The 21573-nt window shown below is 40.6% G+C and overlaps 1 protein-coding gene and 1 long non-coding RNA gene across 2 annotated transcripts; one reads left to right on the top strand and one right to left on the bottom strand.

Moving 5' to 3' along the window:
* Positions 1-2051: 2051 nt before the first annotated feature.
* On the bottom strand, positions 2052-12929 carry LOC116808167 (uncharacterized). The gene is made up of 2 exons (XR_012054881.1): positions 12831-12929; positions 2052-2813 (listed from the first exon to the last, which is right to left on the bottom strand). It is a non-coding gene; the product is annotated as an uncharacterized lncRNA (long non-coding RNA).
* Positions 12930-12995: 66 nt separating this feature from the next.
* Positions 12996-20827, top strand: TMEM14A (transmembrane protein 14A). The gene is made up of 5 exons (XM_030267335.4): positions 12996-13138; positions 14341-14426; positions 16006-16107; positions 19326-19413; positions 20372-20827. Exons 2-5 carry the CDS (start codon positions 14351-14353, stop codon positions 20409-20411), a joined length of 306 nt encoding a protein of 101 aa, XP_030123195.4. The 5' UTR covers positions 12996-13138; positions 14341-14350; the 3' UTR covers positions 20412-20827.
* The last annotated feature ends 746 nt before the right edge of the window (positions 20828-21573 follow it).

Genomic DNA, 21573 nt, shown 5'->3' on the forward strand with positions numbered 1-21573 from the left:
GAGAACACAGTATCCATCCATAAAAACTCCTGAACCCACCATGGGAATCAGCTGGTTTAGAAGGGTTCAGAGGTTCAAGCCTGTGGTTTATTTATTGAAATTTTCTCAGTAAATATATCATGGTATAATAGATAACAAGCACACTGTTTTGTGCTAGTACCCCAGAATATACATGCATAGTAAGTTTCAAAAATAGGAAGGAAGAACACTGAGTTACATTTAAATGTGAGTGCAGTGATCCTTGTCTCAAAAAGAGTCTGAAATCATAAACAAGAGTGAGAATTTGCTTCCTTATTTTTCAAAACCACTGTTACCAAATGCAGCTAAGATGTTGCTCTATGCCAAGGCATAAAAAGGGAACTCAGATTACCGGAAGTTTTGAAAGACTGGGCTAAGGTTAGAAAATTCTAGTCCCAGAAGATGATGGTGACTTAGAGATAACAGTGGTAGAACATTAGAAGCTGCAGAAGTACATTCCTTCAGTGTAGTATTAGAAGTGTGAATCTGACCAGGAGCACCATGTCCATGCTGGAAATACAAGCCTTTCATAGAGTCTGTGGTTGAAGGCTCTGAACCAATTTTACTGACTCCCTCTATAAAGCCTCCAAACCAACCCCTAAAAAAGTGCCAATTCCTTCCTTTCCTTGGAGACAGCAAACAGCAGCAGGAATGCAATAGACAGCAGAAGCTTCTGTGAGGCAATATGGTACCCAAGAATAGCTCAGAAACTCACTCAGGTGATGAATTTGATAGCTAGTTTGTGTCAGACTAATCCTAACACAGGATTCATGCAGTTATTTCTGCCTCAAAAGGCTTCTGCGGGAAGAAAAATACCACTAAAATCCAAATAGATATTTTTCCAGTTGGAAACCAAAGGCAGTTAGTCTATAGTCTCTGGTGGTTGAGAAGAACACTTCCACCCTAAGAAAGTCAATCTTTCAGTGATATTTTTTGGCAACTCATTTCATTTCAGGCCTTTAGAAGCAGGCTCTGGAGGTGGCAAGAACAGGGAGGTGACAAAGTCACCTTCACCCCAGCTCTACAACCAGCTGCCAGCTTCCAACTCTGAAAATAAACAGGCAGATGATCACAGCTCTTCTGGTCCAAATCATGCTGCTTCATGCAGGTGTGCAGAGCACTGCAGCCCCAGCACACTGCAGGGGCCAGGACTGCTAACATCCCCATTACTCTAATGTGTCAGGGATGAGCATGCCATAGGCAGTTTCTCCAGTCTCTACTCTGCAACTCCTATATGCTGTACTCCTATATGCTCTTCTTCTGGCACTGCAGTATTAAGATGAAATGGGAGAGGAGGACGCTATGGGGAAAGGGTGGAGTACTATTGCATATTCCTTGCTTGGCCTCCCTGGGACACAAATACACAGCCTTCACACTCAGCTGCTCTGTGCTCCATATTGCATCCCACACTCAGGGCTCCCCTGCCTAACGCTGACGGAGTGTTTGCCTAGAAAGAGAGCACAAGGCTGTGCAGAAAATGAACCTTTAGTCTCTCCTCTCTGTAGTCTGTGAGCATGCAGATCCTGATCAGAAAACCAACCATCTGCTGAAATATAAATGTGTTTTACTTTTTATTCTATTGAACTCCAAGCAACTTCACAGGCTTCCTTCACTTACCATAACAGTACCTTGAATATGTTCAGAAAATTTGCTTAGCTTTGATAATAAAATTCTGGCTTTGTATTTCAAAGTAGTTATTTCAAATCCTGCTGGGAGTGCATTTTTAATAAAAATTCTCTGTATCTCTTCTTTCTCCTCATGTGAGCTCAGCATATGTACAGTATTTGAATGCCTGGACTAGAAGGATAATTAAAAGAAATATTCCAACAACTTTTTTTGTTTGGTTGTTTTGTTTTTTTTTTTAATTTTATTTTGTTTGTTTGGTTGGGGTTTTTTTGTTTGTTTTTTTGTTTTCTGGAAGAAAGAAAACTTACTCTTTGTTTGTGTGTGTGTGTGTATCTGACAGAGCTGGTTTCCTTCACACTGACACACCTAATAAATGTTTAAATAAAATTCAACAGTTCAACATGTAAAATAAGCATTACAAATCTTTATTAATTCCTTAATGTAATCAAGAGTTTGATCCCACAAGCAGTGTACATTATTATTTCCTGTTAACAGCTATAGCTGTGCATATACAGGGAGTCTGCAGGCGCCTTTATATATTTATACATCTTTTCTTTGGAATAGAGCTGGCCTTTCCATTTGCTAAATCATTTACACCATAGGGACAATAGGAAAGCAATGTAATACAGCATTGATTGATTTTTGCAAAGTAGAAACCAGATCTGAATTCCATTTTAGTCTGGTCAAATCTTAAGGCTTTAAGGGAAGCTTCTGCTTGGTCCAGCGATAACAGTAACTTGTAATTTACACAGCACATCTTCTGAAAAATTCTCAAACTTACAAAGATTTAAAGGGGTCACTTCTGTCAAGAGAAAACTGCAGAGAGGGATGAAAAATATGCTTGCGTGACAAAAAGAGATGGGCGACAAAAATGAAAGACAACAGACGAAAATTAATGTATTCCCTTGAAAAATGTAGAGGATAATAGGTAGACACAATATAAATTCTAACACTGAATTATCCTTTAGCTCGCAAAAAATGTCAGGAGACTTTAAATACCTACAGATGGTCAGTGCCTCCATTTTCAATTACCTCTGACAGATGGCCCTTCCCTATGGTCCAGTGCTGATATGCCAAGAACAGAGACTAGAGATTGACTCCAAGGCAAGAGCAGTGCCATACTTTGCAGCTGTATTTATAGATGGACCCAGTGTTCTTTGCCTCCGTATCTGCAATTCAAAAACACTCCATGAAGACATATTGAAACAATAGCAGTCACTTGGTTCTATTCCCTGTCCTGAATTACCACTATAAATCATACTGTAGGCTATTCATCAGCTGCATGAAGACACCAGAACGTATCAGTATCCATTCTAGCAGCTAACAGCTCTGTGTACACTTAATGCATTTCACTATCACTGCAACTCTCTTTCATTCCCAAAAGTTGAGGATTCTGTTATAGATCAAATCATCAGATAAATTATTGGCCAGTAATCACAAAACCTGAGCCAACTGCTGACAAATCAAATCCACAACTGGCATTTATACTAAATTAATCATGTAGCACGTGGGTATTTGTTAGCACTTTACCACATTGTACACAATCTGGTTATCTCCTGACTCCCGTTCCAGTTTCAATCATGGCTCTTCATTTTATGTAAAACATCCAAAGAATAAAATTATCCAAATGTCTTTATCACCTCAAAAAATGTGAACTGTGGGAGTGTGAAATGTAAATTCTTTACAATCCATTAAATCTCCAGGTCCAGATGGTCTCTCTGCAGCTTTTCCAATGATTCAATTTGCTGTTTCCATCCCATTTATGATCCCTTTATTGAGAATCATAATAGGAATTCAAAACACATTTAGTAAAGCAACTGTTAATTTTATTTTTGGATTCTGGAGCATGAAGGGAGTCTGGAAATAGATTTGCTTGCCCACTTATCATTACCATCAACTGAGAGGGATGCATCCAGAACACAAGTCACTCTGGTTTGAACAGTGACTGCATGGCTGCATTGGCCACATGGCTGCAGGCAGCTCGGCCATGCCCCTTGCTCTCGCTGCTCCTGTGAGCCACACATCTCCCAGGGAGGGCTCTCCCTCACTATAGATGTGGCAGGGATACACAGCACACCCTCGACAAAGGCATAGACAATGTCATGCCTGAAGATAAAGATGTGTGTGAATTGAGTATCTGTGTGTGTCTGCAGATGAAACACACCCACCTGCCCAGCCAACATTTGCCCAAACTGATCATGTTACAGATGATCATCAACCAGATTAAACAGTTACTGGGGAATTACAAAAAAACTTGACACACAGCCAGAGCCAGACTGAAAAAAAAATACAAAAGAAGTGTGAAAACTTGTAACAGGACAGACCTTGGAAGTGAAACAACTGTCTCAGGGGTGTGTGGTTCAGCCCATGAGTTGTAGGGAACTGCAGGGATCTGTAAAAAGATAGAGGATCCACATCTCCCACAGGAGACATGTAGACAGGGAAATCTGCAATCTTTGGGAAGGGGGGTGTTTTTGTAACCCATACTGCCCATGAGTTGAGGGGGTGCATACAACTCTGTGCATACGTGTGCCTGTGTGTTTCTGGGATTAGTAATAGAAGACTGTTTACAATCTCTAGCATTGTTTGCCTATTAGTATTACTGATCTCGTTTCCATAGTTCACTGATTGCTGTATAATTACACTCTGCCAATAAAGCAATAAACTGCTTTGATTTGTATTTATTTTAGCTATGTGAACTCAGCAGTTTTCCCCCACAACATGTAACAAGTTGCTGAAGCAACCAGAGACCTCTGTAGCACAAGGATTTCAGGTTTTCTTCCAGAGCATTGATTGACACTGAATTAATTCATGTATATTGAACTGTACAGGTGAGATCCCTTAAGTGCATGTAATATTTGTCTCAAAATAATTATTTTTAAGTAAGATATTACGTGTTATTTGAGATATCCTATTTTATATAGGAGTTCATATGCAGGTGTTATATAGTTAGGATTTGTAACTAAACACACTTTAATCTGGGAATCGGCATTCAATGTTGGCAGTGTGTTTTCCCCCTTGAGTTATCTGTGAAAAAAATGAACTGGCCTGATTTGGGTTTCTATTACTACTATCTCACAGATAAAACCCCTAGCTAAGCCAAACAAAGAATCAAAATCAGAATTGCACAAGTGGTTTTTACATGTTGTAGGGGTTCACTACAGGTTTTAAAAGATTTTTTTGAAACATCAATTCAGAATTTCCTTTTTCTTTAAGACAGACAGATCTTTACAATTTTATCCATTCAGCTGGCCCAGCCAATTCTCTTTCCTTCCATAGCTGTAATAATATACTCTAGTATTCCCTAAAGCACATTTTGCTGTACATGCCTGGTTATGCTAGTCAGTGCTAATTTGCTATAATCTTGCTGTCCTGACTTTCCCAAACCACATCACTACAAATGTAGGCAGTTTGGTCCAAAGTGTGGACTCTGCAACAGCCTGACATCCCTAAATATTACAAAGCATTGATGTATTACCAGTGACAGCAAACTCCCCATACATCCTCACAGTACAGATAAGGCACAAGCAGCCAAGAAATCAGAAAGGCTCAAACGCTTATCAAACAATGAACTTTGAACAACTTGGTAAAGGAAACTAATATGCACACAAAAAAGGTCAATTTCTGGGATGAGAATATAGCTGAATATCCCAGCCAAAGATAATTGTATTTCATAAAATTGCAAACCTCACACGAGGGTTTATAGTGGAAAAACACTGACAAGCCATTGTCTACAGCACTGTAGTCACAAGGCTGCAATTATAGCTTTACCATAATGAGTGTAATTCTGTGGTCAGAAAGACTGCAAGAATATGATATTTTCCATGGAATACTTCTTCCTTCATGGATGTTTGGCTTGAAATCTTGATTTTATGTTGCACTGCTGTTGGCATTGTTTATCTCACACTTTCACATTTGAGGATGATCTATATAAGTACTTTAACTTGGCTTCTTCTTTTAGGTGTATAAATAAAAGTTACTTAATCTTTTCCAAGCTTGAGTAATTGCACCCAACAGCAGACATATAAGCACTTTCTATCGTTTGATGTTTATAATCTTCCCTCTGCACTCACAGTGGTAATCCTTTGGATATCATCTACCACAAAAATATGGAGACAGCTTTTTTTTTTCCTTTTTTTTTTTTTTTTTTTTGAATTAGGTAACTGCTGTTATTAGGCAAGATCCCTAAGGTCTCACTAAGCCGTGCTTCTCCAGGAAGGCTTGGCAAGACATATCCTAACCCACGCTGACTGATGACAACCACCATGAGATACCAGTCTCACCACCCACTAGGGGCTCCTCTAGCACATGTTTGTGGAAGGTTCCTGGCTCATCTGCACTGGAGGAGCACCAAAAAAACCCTCAGAGGAGACAAAAGATCTGGCTTCATAATCAACCAAGCATGAAACACAGTACTTGTGTATCTCTAAGTGTGGGAAAAGCTTAGGAAATGGAACAACAACACATGAACTGTTAAAAATGTTACTTCTGATAGATGTAAAAGATGGGTTGGTAATCATTACCTGAGGTTGCTGGGTAGTAGGTTGTCCTTCTTAGTGGATGTACCAACTCTAATGAGCTCTGATGAGGAAAAGGTCAGAATCTCAATAGGAAAGTGCTGGAACAAGAATGTGTCCTTTAGGGCTCAAGCCTGTTCACCACTTTTTCTCGGTAGTACATTTGTAAGCAATACTCCTGATGTTAATGTGATTATCTAAAGGCATAAGGAGTACTCATACAAATAAGGCCTGGGATTCATGCCTAGTAATCTGTCTAATCTGGCACTCTCTCTCCTTCAGCTGCACTAGATATTTTCCAACAGATGACTCTCAAATAATATTTCCAAAATACACTGATATCCTGGGGGAAATTCTATCACAACTTACAAAATCTTTCCTGAGACATGAGTATTCATCAAGTTCTATGCAGACAAAGCAGAAGGATCTCAGGGGAAAGTGCAACATCAGGAGAGCTATAGTTCAGTTTAAAAGTCCCTATCTAAGCACTGATACTATGTGGGCTGTCTTAAAAGTGTGCATTTCCTTAATAGGATACAAAGCAGTGCTAGTGACCTATGTTTCAGGTCTCGCTATAAGAGAAGTAAGAGAACCCTGAGGTATCATCTTCAAAAACTAAAATACAAACTCCTACAACATTGCATTTATCCTCACATACCTGTGGACACAAAATCAGAGCCCGGAGAGGAACATAAAGGATGTCCTGGTGGGTTAGATGAACATCCAGTTATCCCCAGTATCCTAGCTTTAATAACAAGAGATACTATTTAAAGAGAACAAGCCAGGCATATAAATGTCCTTTATTCTCCTCCAGCAGCCACAATGATTGTATTAGGGAAGCTAGGGAGCATATCACTACTAAATTCTTTTTGCATCTCCCTATGAATACGCAGTCAATTTAACTGTTAAGTCTCCTTTCCAATGTGCTGACCCCCTTGCTTCCAAAACCTCTGCCAGCAGTAAATTCCACAAGTTCACTATATCTGCTACATTAAAAAAGTATATTCCCTTTTATCTTTTCTACATCAATTTCCTACTGGTTTCAACAACTGCCCCTACTTCTAGTTCTGTAGGATTTGGAAAACATCAATCTTTATTCACTCTACCCACTGCCTTGATTTTATAAATCCTTATTACATCCATTCTCTCCAAACTGAGGCTCACGCTGTGGATAGCTTCACTTCCTTGTATTTGAACCCTGGGAGTATGGGATGTGGGTTTGAGTGGGACTGTCCCTCCATCTTTCAGTCCCTTCTTCAATACATAAGCAAGGATCATCTCTAAGGATCAGATCTAATACTACAGTTTCAGAACAAAAATGCCAGCAGTGAGCTAAATTTTCTGATGATTTATCATCATGACTCAGCACGGAGCTCATTGAATGCCAGGCATGGGTCAAGGAAGTGACTGAGAATAGGGGATTCAGCAACTGAAATAAGTTATTGCAAAATTACACTCTGAGCCATACTCTGTGCACCCCTTAAAAGCAAGGATCTCAAAGACCCCCTCCTTCTGGGAGGGATGTTGTATCTTACTTTTCCTTCTTTTTTGTGTGAGAATGATCTGAAGGATGCCTACAATGTGGATATTCCTGTCCACAAGCTTGCCCATACTGGACCTAAACAAGGTTCAGCCAGCTCATGCTCCTGTCTTGGCCTATGGCCATGGGCAGGAGAGAAAGAATTAGAACAGTGGGCATGAACTGAAGTCTAGGAGAGAGTGAGGACAGGGCATTTATATATGAACTTTCATCCTAAAGCTTCCCTAGCTTCAAACTGTTTTTCAGACCAGGAAGCTTTGAGGCATATACATGTTTTAGGTAATTTTTGTTGTATCTGGTGTATCCTGATGTATCTTGGAAAGAGCAAGTGCCTCTGTGCCTCTGCCCTTCAGTGAGCTGTTGTCTGAAAAACTTGTCTCTCGGTATGTGCAGGTAAAAACAGACCCCTCTGTACAAGCACATAGCGGTAAGAGGTATCAGAGATCTGCCATCATAGGACAATAAATATTAGGAAAAGAGTCTGAAAATATACACACACAGATAAATTCCTTCTTTGACCCAAGAAACTTTCATTCTCATTAGTTATTTTCAATGAGCTGAAAAGACCAAATAATGACTAATAAGCCACTTCAAATAACTTTGAAATCCCTTAGAGTTTTACTCTGACTTCATGAACTACTTTAAAATCCACGTGCTTATCATAAAGATGGAAAATTTGGGATGTATCAGTAGCAGAGAACAGATAGTGGTCTCAATCTGGATTTGTTAGACCAAGGATTCCTGAGATACTGCAGAGAAAAACCTCCATTACTTTAGATGAAATCTATCAGCTTTTAAGAACTCAGCTGGGAAAACAAAACCACTACATTGAGCAGAACCCAAGGCAGTTTAACCATTCACTCTCAACACCACCTACAGCCCTTTGATTATTCCTGGTGAGCAGAAACAATCTAACATATGCTCTCTCAAATCGCTGTATATCACAACTTCATTCTTGCACTTTGTTTCTATTGGCCTCTCCATCTTTACAAGTAGCTAGAACCTAATTTTTCACACTAATATGGTGGATATTGTCAGCTCACAAGGCCCACAGGTAGGTTTCTGTGGGCATGCACCTTATTTCAGTGTCTGCTGGACTCAGCATCTGGAAGATTCCTGAGATACCACTGACCAACCATAACCATGGCTTGCATTTCTCCAAATTTACCAAGAATTTCAGTCAGTGCCATACCTAATGGTTTCTTGCAGGCAAAGTTTCATGGCAAATCAAAGAAAATGCACAGCTTCAGGTTATCTCACTTTTTTTTGTTGATGCCTACAAAGACTCTCCCCAGCAGCCCACCCAGTCATGCAATCCCATCTCTTCCTTTGTGTTCTGATGCTTTGTAAAGACTCCTGACTTAACTAATTTAAACAAATGACTGATTGAATGAATTCAGAAAAAAGTGATACATTTTTCTGCCTGGTTATGTTTCTGCCAGGCTACTGAGTTGACTCAGTCATCGAGGACTGGGAGAGACGAAGCAAAACTCATCAATTACTTCACAAAATAACAGACTGGAACACAAAACTGGAAATGAAGAGGCCTTTTTGGCAGCAGTGACCTGTTAAACTTGAGCACCATCTCCTGTGAAATCACTGCCCAAGAACCCATCTCTTTTTCCTTTGCAGCCTTTAGTCCATGTTAATATATGTTTAATTCATAGAAAAAGCCTTACATTTGTGTGTCTGCTTGTCACATTACTTCATAATTATTATTAAAAACAGTATCTCTGCCTTTTACTATTTGACTGATGATTCCAGATAGTTTTCAAGGAAGTGACACTTCAGAACTGCAGTGTAAAAACCCACAGTCAACCCAGAAAGCTGTACATCAGTCTGTACATCAACCTCCTCAGCTTTTTAAAACAACCTTCTGTTACTTTGACACCACTGTCCTTCTCACTGCTCTGCATATGTGTGTATATAAAAGTTTACACAATTTATCCCCAACGGTCACTTTTTTGTACTGGAATATAACAACTGACTTCTTCCTTCATTAACTAGATTATTAAAATTGAAACCTCTGAACCTGCATTTCAGAAACAGTATTTTGTCTCCTCTTCCTTTTCCATAATCCCACCCAATGAGGAGAACACCTTTGCACAAAAATATTGCAGAAGGACACCCGTCTCAGGGTGCTTAGGTGTTCTCTCCATCTCAGCACCTTTTCTTCTGTATGTGGGATTTCAGAGGCACTCTTCCATTCCCTACATTCAGAGGCCCCATTCCACTCCAGATCCCTTCTGGTATCACATTATGTTCTGGGATAGCAATTAGCATTAAAGTTTACTTGAAGCTTAACATTATGAGTAGCCCTTAGTGTTAATACAGGAAGACCAACAAAAAGCACAAACAGCTTACCACAGGGAGGGGTCTTTTATGTGCTTCATCCTGCCAGCACCTTCTCTAACAACAGACAGCCTCAGCAAAAATGTGTCAGGGGAGGGAGATGGGCTGTATTCCACAAGCCCCTTAGAGGTTTCTTGTTTTAGACATGACATAAGCAAAGCAAGGCACAAGCTCAGACTTTTTGAGGCAAGGATGCCTACATTCAGGTGAGAATATAGCTGGAGCTAATACAAGATCACACATAATACAGGCGAAACTTTCTAGGGACAGGGTGGTACAAATTTAAGAAGCCTCAACTCAACACTTTTAATTCTTCTTGTCTTCAGGTCACATTTTCCTGAAGATGGAAAACTATATCCCTGAAACTAAGGCAATTTGCTTGCCAGATTTGAAAATTTGTTTTTCCAAAGCAAAGAGATGCTAGGGGTTGTTCAATTAAATGGTTATGTTTATAATGGACAAAACCATGTATTTTTGCCTAAATTCATCCTTGTAGTTGGCTCCATTGTTGTAAATGGAACTTTCCAAAACCAAAGCAAACAAATCATAATACAAAACAAAATAACCAAAACAAACTAAAATAAAACAAGTGGAAGCAGACACCCAACAGGGGAATTTCAGCTGAAATTGGCAGTAACAAGCAAATGAAAACTATACTAGAAAGCACACAGCAACAGTAACACTGGCTATGCTGCTAGCTCTGCTACAGCTCTCTGTAAGGACTGAGGTGTTTGATTTGTCATGCTACCAAAAACTAATTTAATTAATTTGCTTTCTATTCAAAACCTCCCATCTGTGCTGTAAAATACAGCAACCATTTCACATCAGACAATAGTTAAGTAAAACCTTAGGGAAAACAGTACCAAATACTTTTTGTAATTGAAAATTGAAGGGAACATAACAAGCAGCATATAATTATGTGAAGTCAAATTTTACACAGACCTCAGGGTTACCCAGTCTTCTTAAGTGATGAGTATCATTGAATCAGTAACCACAACTGGTCATTATCCTAGAGGTGCCAAAAGATATTGTATTTGCTCCACTTTGGAATCCCCTCAAATACAGTTGCATAGTTCTGCTCAATTTAATTCCCTGTTTATTTTACTGTGCTTTTCAAGAGCTGCAAGTCTCATAATACTTCATCAATAAATCCACTTTCTGGATTTCAGCTTATGAATCCATGTTTTGTTTGCATTTTGGAGCCATCCTGCCCTCAAGTGTTCTGTGTTTGTTTTCCAAAGTTGGTGTACCTTAAGTCTTCCTTCCCACATACACTGTGGTGAGATAAGGAGAACAGTTCTGTTTTCCACTGAGCAGACAGACTTGGAGAGCTCACATGGAGTGGGTTTGTATTGCAGCAGTTAAACACCACCAGAAAAAAACAAATGGAATGTTAGGACTGGAAATTAGATACGTTTACCCTAATGAGAATGTTGATTTGCTTTCCAGTTAGCTCTTTAGAGCGGAAAACTCCCACACCTTTAAGCAAAAAAATCTAAAGGAAACACAGGATTTTGGCAGAGATTTTCAAATGACCCCTGAAGAAGGCAGGTATCCAAGTCCTGTCACATGGCATTGTGAGTCTCTCCCTGTTGTGGCCATGTTTATGCTCAGTCTGTTTGTGGGAACAAGGGAAGTGTGGGGAATGTCGCACACAGGCACCCCTGTGTCACCCCTGAAGGATATGTCCTGTGCTGGTCAAGAATCACTCACTTGAGAAAAAGCTAAAGAAACTCTGTGGAGGGGGACAAAATATGGACAAAAATAGCTTGCAGTGGAATAGGTCCAGCAAAAAGGGCTAGCAGACAAGAAGTCAGAGTGTTAAAATAACCACATTGAGCAGTTTCATGAATTAGCTACGTGTTTAGTATCAGAGTGTTGGGGCTTGTGCCTGATGTTTTCCCTCACGAACACATCCGAGCATTCAGCCTACGTGCCTGTTCATCTGGCTTCATGCAGCAGCCCTCACATTTTCAAAAAACACAAGCAAGGAGAGAGAGGAACCTGCTTATGAGAGGGGCAGGGGGCAGAAGGGTGCCTGACACAGCAATGAGTGCCCCTTGCTGGGTCACAGGCCCACTGTGGGGGCTGCAGGCAGCAGACCCTCACCCTGCCCCTGCCCAGGTCTTTGTGGGATGGGTGCACTTAGGGGACAAGTGGATCTGCAGATGGGACTCCTTCATTCCTGAGTTCTTCCATCCCAAACACAGCAAGGGGGTTTGGCCTCAAAAGAGTAAAATATCCATGGACCTTGCCAGAGTCTGACAGGCTGGATAAGGAGTCTCAAGTAAGACATGCCCACCCTGGAGGAGGGCACAGTAACAGAGGGGCCTAACAGTGGGTTGCCCTACTGCCCCAGCACAGCCTCAACTCACAGAATCACAGAACTGCAGGGGGTGGAAGGGATCCGTGCAGATCGTCTAGTTCATTATTAGCACCATGCTCTGTCCAACTGAGCTGAAACTTCGTGTGGTTTAGTTTATGGCCATTGCTCCTTGTCCTATTGCTGCGCACCCCCAGAAATTCTGGCACCACCCTCTAAACACCCAGCTCTGATTTATATGCATGAATGAGATCCTCTCTCATTCTTCTGTAGACAGAACAGACCCAAGTCCTGCAGTCTGTTGTAAAAGAGATCCTCCAGATCCCATGTCATCTTTGTGGCCTCTGCTGGACTCTCCCCAGTAGTTCCATGCCTCTCTTTTACTGCGGAGCTCAGAACTGGACACTCCACATGCGGCCTCACTAGGGCCGAGTGGGGAGGGAGGGGGGATCACCTCCCGTTGGCGCCACTCTTCCCTCGCACCCCTCGATGCCATTGCCCTCCTGGCCGCCCGGGCACTGCCGGCTCATTGTCACCTCTCGTCCCCGCGGCCCGGCCCCGCCGAACGCCGCCAGCCGCCGCTCCGCCAGCGGCGCTGCGGGCGGGCCGGGCCGCGCCGCCGCCATGACGGCCACAGGCGCCCTCCTCCCGCCGCCGGGGCCGGGCCGGGGAGCGGCGGCGCGGCCGGGCCGGCGCCCACGGAGCCCGGCGGGCGCAGGAGGCGGGGCCGGGGCAGGTCGGAGGGCGGCGCGGCGGGACGAGGTACGGCGGGGCTGAGCTGCTCGGGGTGGCGGGGGAGCGGGCGGCGGGGCGGGGGCCGCCAGGCGCGCCTGCCTGCGGGGGCTGCCGGGTACTGGAAGGGTGGTGCGGGCTGCGGGCCCGGGCGGGAGGCGGCCACCAGCGCTAGGCACATCAAAGGCCTGGGGATCCCTGCATCCCTGCCACCCCCCCGCAAACCTTGTCCGGGGTGCCATGGCCGCCCTAAACCTGCCTTTTGTGCCGAGGGGTTACGACCTGGGGAGGAGTGAGCTCGTTGCGAGTTGCTTACTTTTAATACTAAAGGCTTGACATAAAACGCTGAGGGAGCACTCTTTGCTAGCACCCTTTAACACTGTGGTCAAGGGTACAGACGCTGTGGTGTAAAGAAGGATGTGCTTAATTAAGTGCCCGCTTAATTTGGGAGGAGGAGGGGAAAGGTGTGCCCCACCTGACGGCCGATGGCAGAGAGCCGTGTGCTGCAGGGGCTCTGGCTGCAGAGCTGCCATTCGTGCCTTTACACAGCACTGCCGGCGGAGCAGGGACCGGCATCACTACAGAGCCTTAAATGCTTTCTGCGGAACAGAAGCCTAACTTCAGACAATGCATCAAAATGTAAAGGTGAAATAAAAGTGGCATAGATACAGGACAAAGTACCTGTATGTGTAGCTTCCCAAAACAGCCTAAGTTTCTGTCTGGAAACTTTGAACAGACTCTAAAAATTTGTATTTTTGCCTGGTGCAGGGTTTGTTACATGCTGCTTGAAATGCTCCAGGTACAGTGTGGTTGAAAGGAGATGAAAGCACTGAGCTGAGCACTCAGAAGGCCTATATGTATCCACAGTGCGTTCTCAGCTCAGCAGCATAGCACAAGTGCAATAAAACATGCTTTGGATGGTGTCAAGCTTTTTGCCTGAATACATGTATTTGTGACTGGAAAAAATGTATGCCACATATATCCCAAAAAATCCTCTAATGGAAATATGGTATACCTCTGTACTGAGGTTTAAGGAAGGGCAGCAGTTAGTGAAAGGCTGGTACAATAACCAACAGGCACACCTTCACCTTCTGAATGTTTTGACACAGTAGTCAAACACGATTTAGGAGACTGTAGTGTTATTTAGAACCCATTAGGTAATGATTTCTTTTTTACCAGGAGGAAGGAGTTTGTTTGCCTTCAGTTGCAATATATTTGGTTTTTTTTCACAGAGTTGGGACCATGGCTGTTGACTGGATTGGTTTTGCATATGCTTCATTGCTGGTGGTTGGAGGTGTTGTAGCATACACTCGTAAAGGTTAGTACTGGGACAGAAGGATTTGGAAATTAAGCATTTGATTTCTTCTGTGCGTTGTGAGACATGAAAACTTTGCTGTAATTAACACAGCTGCATTTTACATCCATCAAATGCTGCTGTAAATGCACTGAGTTTCATGAGATGTTCTTGGGCCAACTTAAGCATTTAAGTGAGTTGGTTTTCAGGGCAAAGAGTGGGGGTTGTCATGTTATCTTTGACCTTAAATGCATTTTGGGCTTTCTCATCTCCTTTTAATCACTCCTATGTTGAGCACAGTATATCCTTGATTAAAGCTTATTTTCTACAGAGAAATCCAGGCTTGATTCTTACATTTCGAGATGCACAGTGGAAAATCTCTCCTTGTGGCGGTTGATTCTCTGGTGCTGTTAGAATTGTGCCTTTTCAGAGTAAGATAACGAGTCAGGTTTTCGGTGGCAGTGTACCCCGAAGCAGTTTCGGTATTCCAGGGATGTTTGCAGTGCCGCGGGTGGCAGCGCCGTGCCCGGCTCAGCACCGGCAGAGGTCGCAGCGGTACCGGGGACCGCAGGCGGGAGCAGAGCCCCGGAGCGCGTCGGTCACCGGCCCTGGGCCAGTGTCCCTCACGATTCTTTGGTTTAGGGTCACCGTTCCCCTTCGTAGTGTGTGCATGCTTTGCTCTCGGAGACACAGCTTCACATCTGAATTTCTGAAAACGCTGTGGTTTTGTGTTTGCAGCCGGCTGCACTCACTGACTATCCCATTCACTGTTTAATACTTGGTCAATCCTCATGGCAAATCTAGATTATTTTTTAATTGGTTATGATTTACATTTTCTTGCAAAGTCTTGATTAAAAATTCTCAAAAGGATTGAGAGCTAAATGACATCGGGGGTCTGAATTCTTTCATAAATATTTGGGGATCAGCTTAATTCAAATAATGTCTGATGTGCAGATTCTACGCTTTTATCATATGGTACCAAGACAAATGTCTGTTCAGAAATTTAAAATATTAGGAATATATCTGGGATTTATGAACCAGTTTTTCAATAGCACTGCAAGAAGATGTCAAGTTACTTTTAAAAGCCCTGTTTTCATCCTCACTGCCATTTTTTTTCATTCTTTATTCATTAAATATGATGTTGGTGATGGCATTTCTTTGTCCAGGACTGATGTCAAGCTGAAAAAGGCCTGACATTATGACCACACATGTTTTCCAAACTCTTTATATATGTTGGTACATTTCTACCATTTTTGGAGACTTCCAAGTGCTGTATGATATAGTTAAATTGAAGATACAATTCAGAGAAATTGCAAAAATCCTTCTTAAGTATGATAGAGAAAATAGCCAAATTTAGGGTTGTATTTTTCCCAAGTTGAAAGTATTACTGGATCCTGATCATCTCCCTCTAACTTAGTTGACTTTGCCCCTAATCCCACACATTAGAATGACTCAGGTACAGAAATATTACCTCTCTATTCACACTGGGTGAGGTAAGCTGGAATGTGGCAAAATCCATTCTATTCTAGAGAGACAGCTTCTGCATAAAGCTTGAGCTTAAAGACATTGTATTGAGAAATAACACATGCATGATTTCTTGCAGGTAGTAAAACCTCCTTAGCTGCTGGACTCGCCTTTGGCTCTGTGGCTGGTTATGGAGCTTACTGTGTAACATTTGATCCGAGAAACGTGAAGATATCATTGTGTAAGTGTTTTACTACAGTAAGGAAACAAACAAACAAGCAGCATCCTGAACTGCATGTAAAACTATCTTTTTAGTAAATTTTGGGTATTGCTTTGGTTTAAGTGTTGAGTTTTAACTAGAGTTGAGCACTTCAGCTTAGCTTGCAAAATTCAGGAGCCATTTACAAGGTAAGGCAGATCATTGACACAAAGCCAGTAGGTGTGTTACCACCTGGCAGCACCTCCTTTTATGAGGTGTTTGCCTAACATTGCAGGTATTGTGAAATCCAGCTGATAAACAGGAGCAAGTACTGCAGTAAAATTTTTAGCGTTACAGATTGAATTTTGCAGTTTGAGCAGTAAAGTAGGTATGGGATCTACTGTTGCATAATATAACATATCCTCAGCTCCCAGTGAATGGAGCAGTTTAACTCAGTGTTTTTCCTTTGCTTCTAAGAAAGACAGGATACAGACTATGCAATAATTGTCATGACAGCTAGTTTGCCATGAAACCCTCATAGAGGGAAAAAACTACAATCCCTAAGGGGGACATAAACCTTGCCCAAGTGAATTTGCAATAAGAGCTGTTGGGAGCTTGACTCACTCATGGTTTTAGCTAAGGTGGTTTGGGCTGTGGTTTCACATGCAGAAATGCATTTAAAATACATTTAATCCAGATTGTGTGAGTACACAATTCGGTTTTTTTTTAATCGGATTTCCAGTTTTGCCACCATGACCTCATGGTCATGAGGTTATCTCACTGTTTAAAAAAATTCCAGAACTTTTTTTTGAATGAAGACATAGCCTTAAATATATGTAAATTTATAATCATTAGTGTGAGATTCTTTTAAGTAGCGTATGGTATTATAATTCTATGGGTCAATTAAATCACTTAGTTAGATACAGAATTTATGGAAAAGAAGACTCATTAAAACTTAATATATGTTGCCTGTTTCCCAAGTTTTGAAGGGTCTAATACAAAATTTTCCATTAATGTGCTTTTGAATGTCTGATATCTAAAATAAGCAGTGTTTTGCATTTAATGTAGTCATAGGCATGTGAAGACTTGCTCAACTGGAGAAATGTATAGTACTTTTTTAGTAGAAGTTGCAGCAATGAGATGAAATAGAGTTCACTACACCTGCCTTAGAAAGTTCTTCTTGCATAAAGTGAAAGGAACAAGGACTTTTTAAAGTAGTCTTAGTTTAGAATGTTTACAAAGAAATGTTTTAATTGGTTTTTATTATAAATGTGTATTGCTTTTGTGGAAAACTAGAATGTTTTCACTTATGCCTAACATGCCAAAATGTGAAAAGCAGCTAGAGCACAAATGAAAGATGGAAAATAAGTGCATGGAAGAAAGTGACCACTCTCAGCCTAAAAACCACTACAGTAAATTACAACATAAAATAAAACAAGCACCCAAACCTTTAAAATGTTAGGAAATCTAAAAATAACACATCCATCCAAACCATAATTATTGACAGTAGTTTTCACCTATGCAAGATTCTCCTACAGTAATTTAGGTAATATTTTAGTACAAGACCTTGATAGTAAGGTTGTTGTAACTTGCCCTACATACAAAGAGTATAGCCAGTGGGTACCTCAGGTAAATTCTCTTAGTTGTTTTATAAATTACTATTTCAAGCATTTTATTACTTCACCTGATATAAGCTCTGTGTTTTCTTGGATACTTTAATCCATTTTTATGTGTTTAAAGTAGATTTAGAAATTCAAATCTCAGTATGCAAGAGTTAGTAGCATTCACAATGCAAGTCGATTCTGATCTGAATATGATTCACTGGGTTGAATTTGTCTTGATTTATTAAATTTCTTTGGTTTAAGGTGAAACAGTGAATGTATAGCACTTTCTAAAATCTGGTCTGAAAGCTGAATGTATTAAAAAGCCTCTGGAACCTGTGAAAAGCCAGGTACTAGCAAATGGGGGAAAAAAGAACATTACAGAGTGAATATGCTTTGTAATTTGTAATAAACTGTAAATATACTCAGGACTCTAGCAAGACACATGCTGTGGAATAGTTCACTCTTGAGACATTCCTGAGAGGATCAAGGCTATGTGACTGGAAAATAAGAGTAATGGCTAATGGAGCATAATGTATTTTTTTTGCAGGGTATCTTTGATGAGTGCACATAGTTGGTAGAGTTTTGTAAGATACTTGTAACTGTCAGGGCTTGTTTTATATGCTGAAGTGAGTTTTAAAGTAATTTTTGACACCTATGAACACAGGACTGGCCCTGGGATTAGACAGTGGAGTTTGAAGAGAGTTAGCCAGATGGTTTAACTACTCCATAAAATGGGAAGAGATCTGTGTGACTGCCATTACTCTGGCTGTGAGAGTGACAAAGCCCAGCTGCTTATGAGAATTCCTGCCTCTCTGCCCACTTCTGGGAAGCATTTCAAGTGACAGTTCTTTAATGAAGGTAGCTATCTTTGCAGTTTCATGTGTTCTCCTCAGTCTTCTTATTTATGTAGCACTCTGCAGCCATAGTTCAAAGTGAAATCCCCATGCCTGATGAGTTCAATGATGACTCCATTTTTAGATAAGACTGCTCCAGGAAGAAGATGCAGTTTCTTTCATAGTTGTTCTCTGCTGCTTGTTCTGCATTTATTGTCCTCTTGGGCTGCCCACCTTTGTCACAGGCAAGGATGGTTCCCTCATAGCAAAAGGCTCCAGAGAAAAGATGTTGATAGCCATATTCTGTAGCAAAAACAGGTGGCAAACCTTCCAATATAGTTTTTAAGGCTCAGCATATAAAAAGCTAATATTCTAAAAATAAAACAGACAAGAAGTTGAATGCTCCATCTCCTTGAATAGTTAGAAAACAGCTGCAATGATCTAGGGTGGTGGGATTTGTAAGACACTATTCCTGTAATTCAATATACATGTGACTGCTATGACCAAGATTCTTTGTACTTTGTTGGTATCCCCATGAATTTAGATATAGGTGAGTAGGATTGACTGACTGACAAACTTACCTAGTCTTCATGGAATAGGATTTAGCATTCTGCTGCACATCGAAGCTTTATTTGTAGCTAAAAAAAAATCATAATGGTGTATTTTGGAAAAGCAAGAATGTTTTTATAGACTCCGTTTCTGATCTAATGTTTCAGTAAATTGCAGTTCATAGGAAAACAGCAATGACCTTTGATAACCGTGTGTTCTTGAGTGGTCTGCTGAGAAAATTGAGAACATAAATATATTGGATTGTCTTTTACAGTTTCATCTTTTCTTTTGACCATTATAATGGGAATGAGGTTCAAGAGGTCCAAGAAATTAATGCCAGCTGGACTAGTAGCGTGCCTGAGGTAAATACATATTGCAGATCTTATTGTAAAGATTTCACTGGTTTTCAAATAGTTACCATTTCACACCTGATTCTAGGCAGTGTTGGTGGAAGTCACTGTCATTCAGCCGCTATACAGCTTAAGTGAAATTCGTTTGGAGGTCACGGTCCTGTTTCCAGTGAGCAGCTTTTTCATCTTACTAGGCAGATACAGCTGTTAAGAAATTACTTTCTCATCACATAAAGGAGAGGTCAGCAGTTAAATATTATTGCGTATTGATAAGGCTTACACATAAAATTAGTCTAATTTCATACAACACAGTCATCTTAAAAAAAAAAAAAGGCCAACACTTTGGTTTAGAAGTGCTGCATTCAAAACTACTAGAAGCACAGTACTGTTGAAAACCAGGACATTTTTGGCCTAAGAACTTTTGCCAGTATTAATGCAAATTAAAAAAAAATCTATCTGTTCCAGCTGTTTTATTGCTGCTGTTGGGCATTCTGGAAAAATTTCTGAATCTATTAATTTGAATTTAAATTAAATTCAAAACATTTTTCCCAATGAGTGTAATGCAAAACATTTTCCAAGTGTAAATTAGAATCCCCATCTTCTAAAGGAATAATAACTGTTGCTTTGTCATTTTAATATTACAGATTTAATATAACACCATTCTATTTTACTTCAGTTACGTACAAGGAGGAAAAAATCAGAAGCAATTTGTCAAAATTTAAGCAAAATTTAAGAATCAAGACTTACACTGGAAAATGTTATTGTCCATTGTGGATTGTTTTTCCAGCCTAGGTGGGCTTTGTTTTTCTAGACACTGAGAGTGGAAATCTGGACACCTGAAAATCTTTTCAGGCTTAATAGAGACTCTAGTGCCAGTTATTTATGAATGCACTGTTATTTAATTATTACTTTCACTGATTTTACTAATGACAGCCATATTGATGTTTTCTTGTTTTGGGTTTTTTTTCAGCCTTTTGATGATTTTGAGGCTCGTGTTTATGCTGCTGTAGGAGATCTAGAACTGAATACGACTGCCATGCCTACCAAACAGACACGCTCTCTGTACTTGAAAGACAAGTTTGAACACAAGTCTTACACTGCATTTATATTTTCTGTAAAAGATCTATACCTGTTAATTTATTATTGACATGTGGTAATACTTTAAAATATTTTTTAAAAACTAAAACAAGTGTTTTGTTGGTATATTTTGATCTACATTCATTTAAGCAGTCTATTAACTAATGGGATTTTTCTTTGTAAGTTTGATCTTTCAGGGGTGCAGAGCACCCCAGGAAATTGAATTACTCTTGCACTGTATCTCTGAAAGAATATCTATAAATACATGTTTATGCTAAAAAAGTATCTTGTATTGAAGTATAATTTTGTAGTTTCTGAGATTAAATAATCAGTTCTAAAAAAAAAAAAAGTCTTGGGCCTGTACTGTGTTGCACTAGAAAACCAACTTCCTTTCCAACAAAAACCCACATTCCTGTTCCCCTGATTCTAAATATAAAAAAATCAGTGTTCAAATAAAATGTAAAATGTTTGAAGCTTATCAGTTTTTTTAATCAGACAAGTGAGCCATTTTGTCAATGAAAGGTCTGGTGCTCTGCTTTGTACTCAGTAGTGGTTTAAAACGTGTACCGTGCTGTAAATTGCCAGTGACATGAACCATGGCTGAGGTTCATCATGCTGCACAGAGAGGTTCCAAGCTCTCAGTACTCTGGAGCAGGTTTGCCATTCCATTCTCACACAGATTACTTGATTCACTCTTGCTGAATTCCCCTCTGTAAGCGGAAGAGACTGTTCAGCCACAACTATTCAGGGAATGAAGTTGCTTTGATTTGTGTACAAAATAAAAATTCCTGGGGTCGCAAAGCTTGGCTAAGACTGTCTTCTGCTGTACAGGGAATATAAGCAAAATCATTAGGAAGCAGTATGGGTGGGTGCACTCTTGAAAACAAACAGAAATTTTGCTGCTTTCCATTTTTTTCATACAAAGTTTGCTTACGAAGGTTATCATGTATCATGATACCTCCTTTGTGATGGTTCGTAAATCACAGCACTTGTTTGGAAGAGAGGAATAGCCCAGTGGAACGAGTACTGTGCTGGGCATGGCTAAGCACTGTTTCCTTCTATTAAGCTAATTTTAATATAAACCTGTTTGGAACT

The sequence above is a fragment of the Taeniopygia guttata genome, chromosome 3 (genome assembly GCF_048771995.1).
Source record: "Taeniopygia guttata chromosome 3, bTaeGut7.mat, whole genome shotgun sequence".
NCBI lineage: Eukaryota > Metazoa > Chordata > Aves > Passeriformes > Estrildidae > Taeniopygia > Taeniopygia guttata.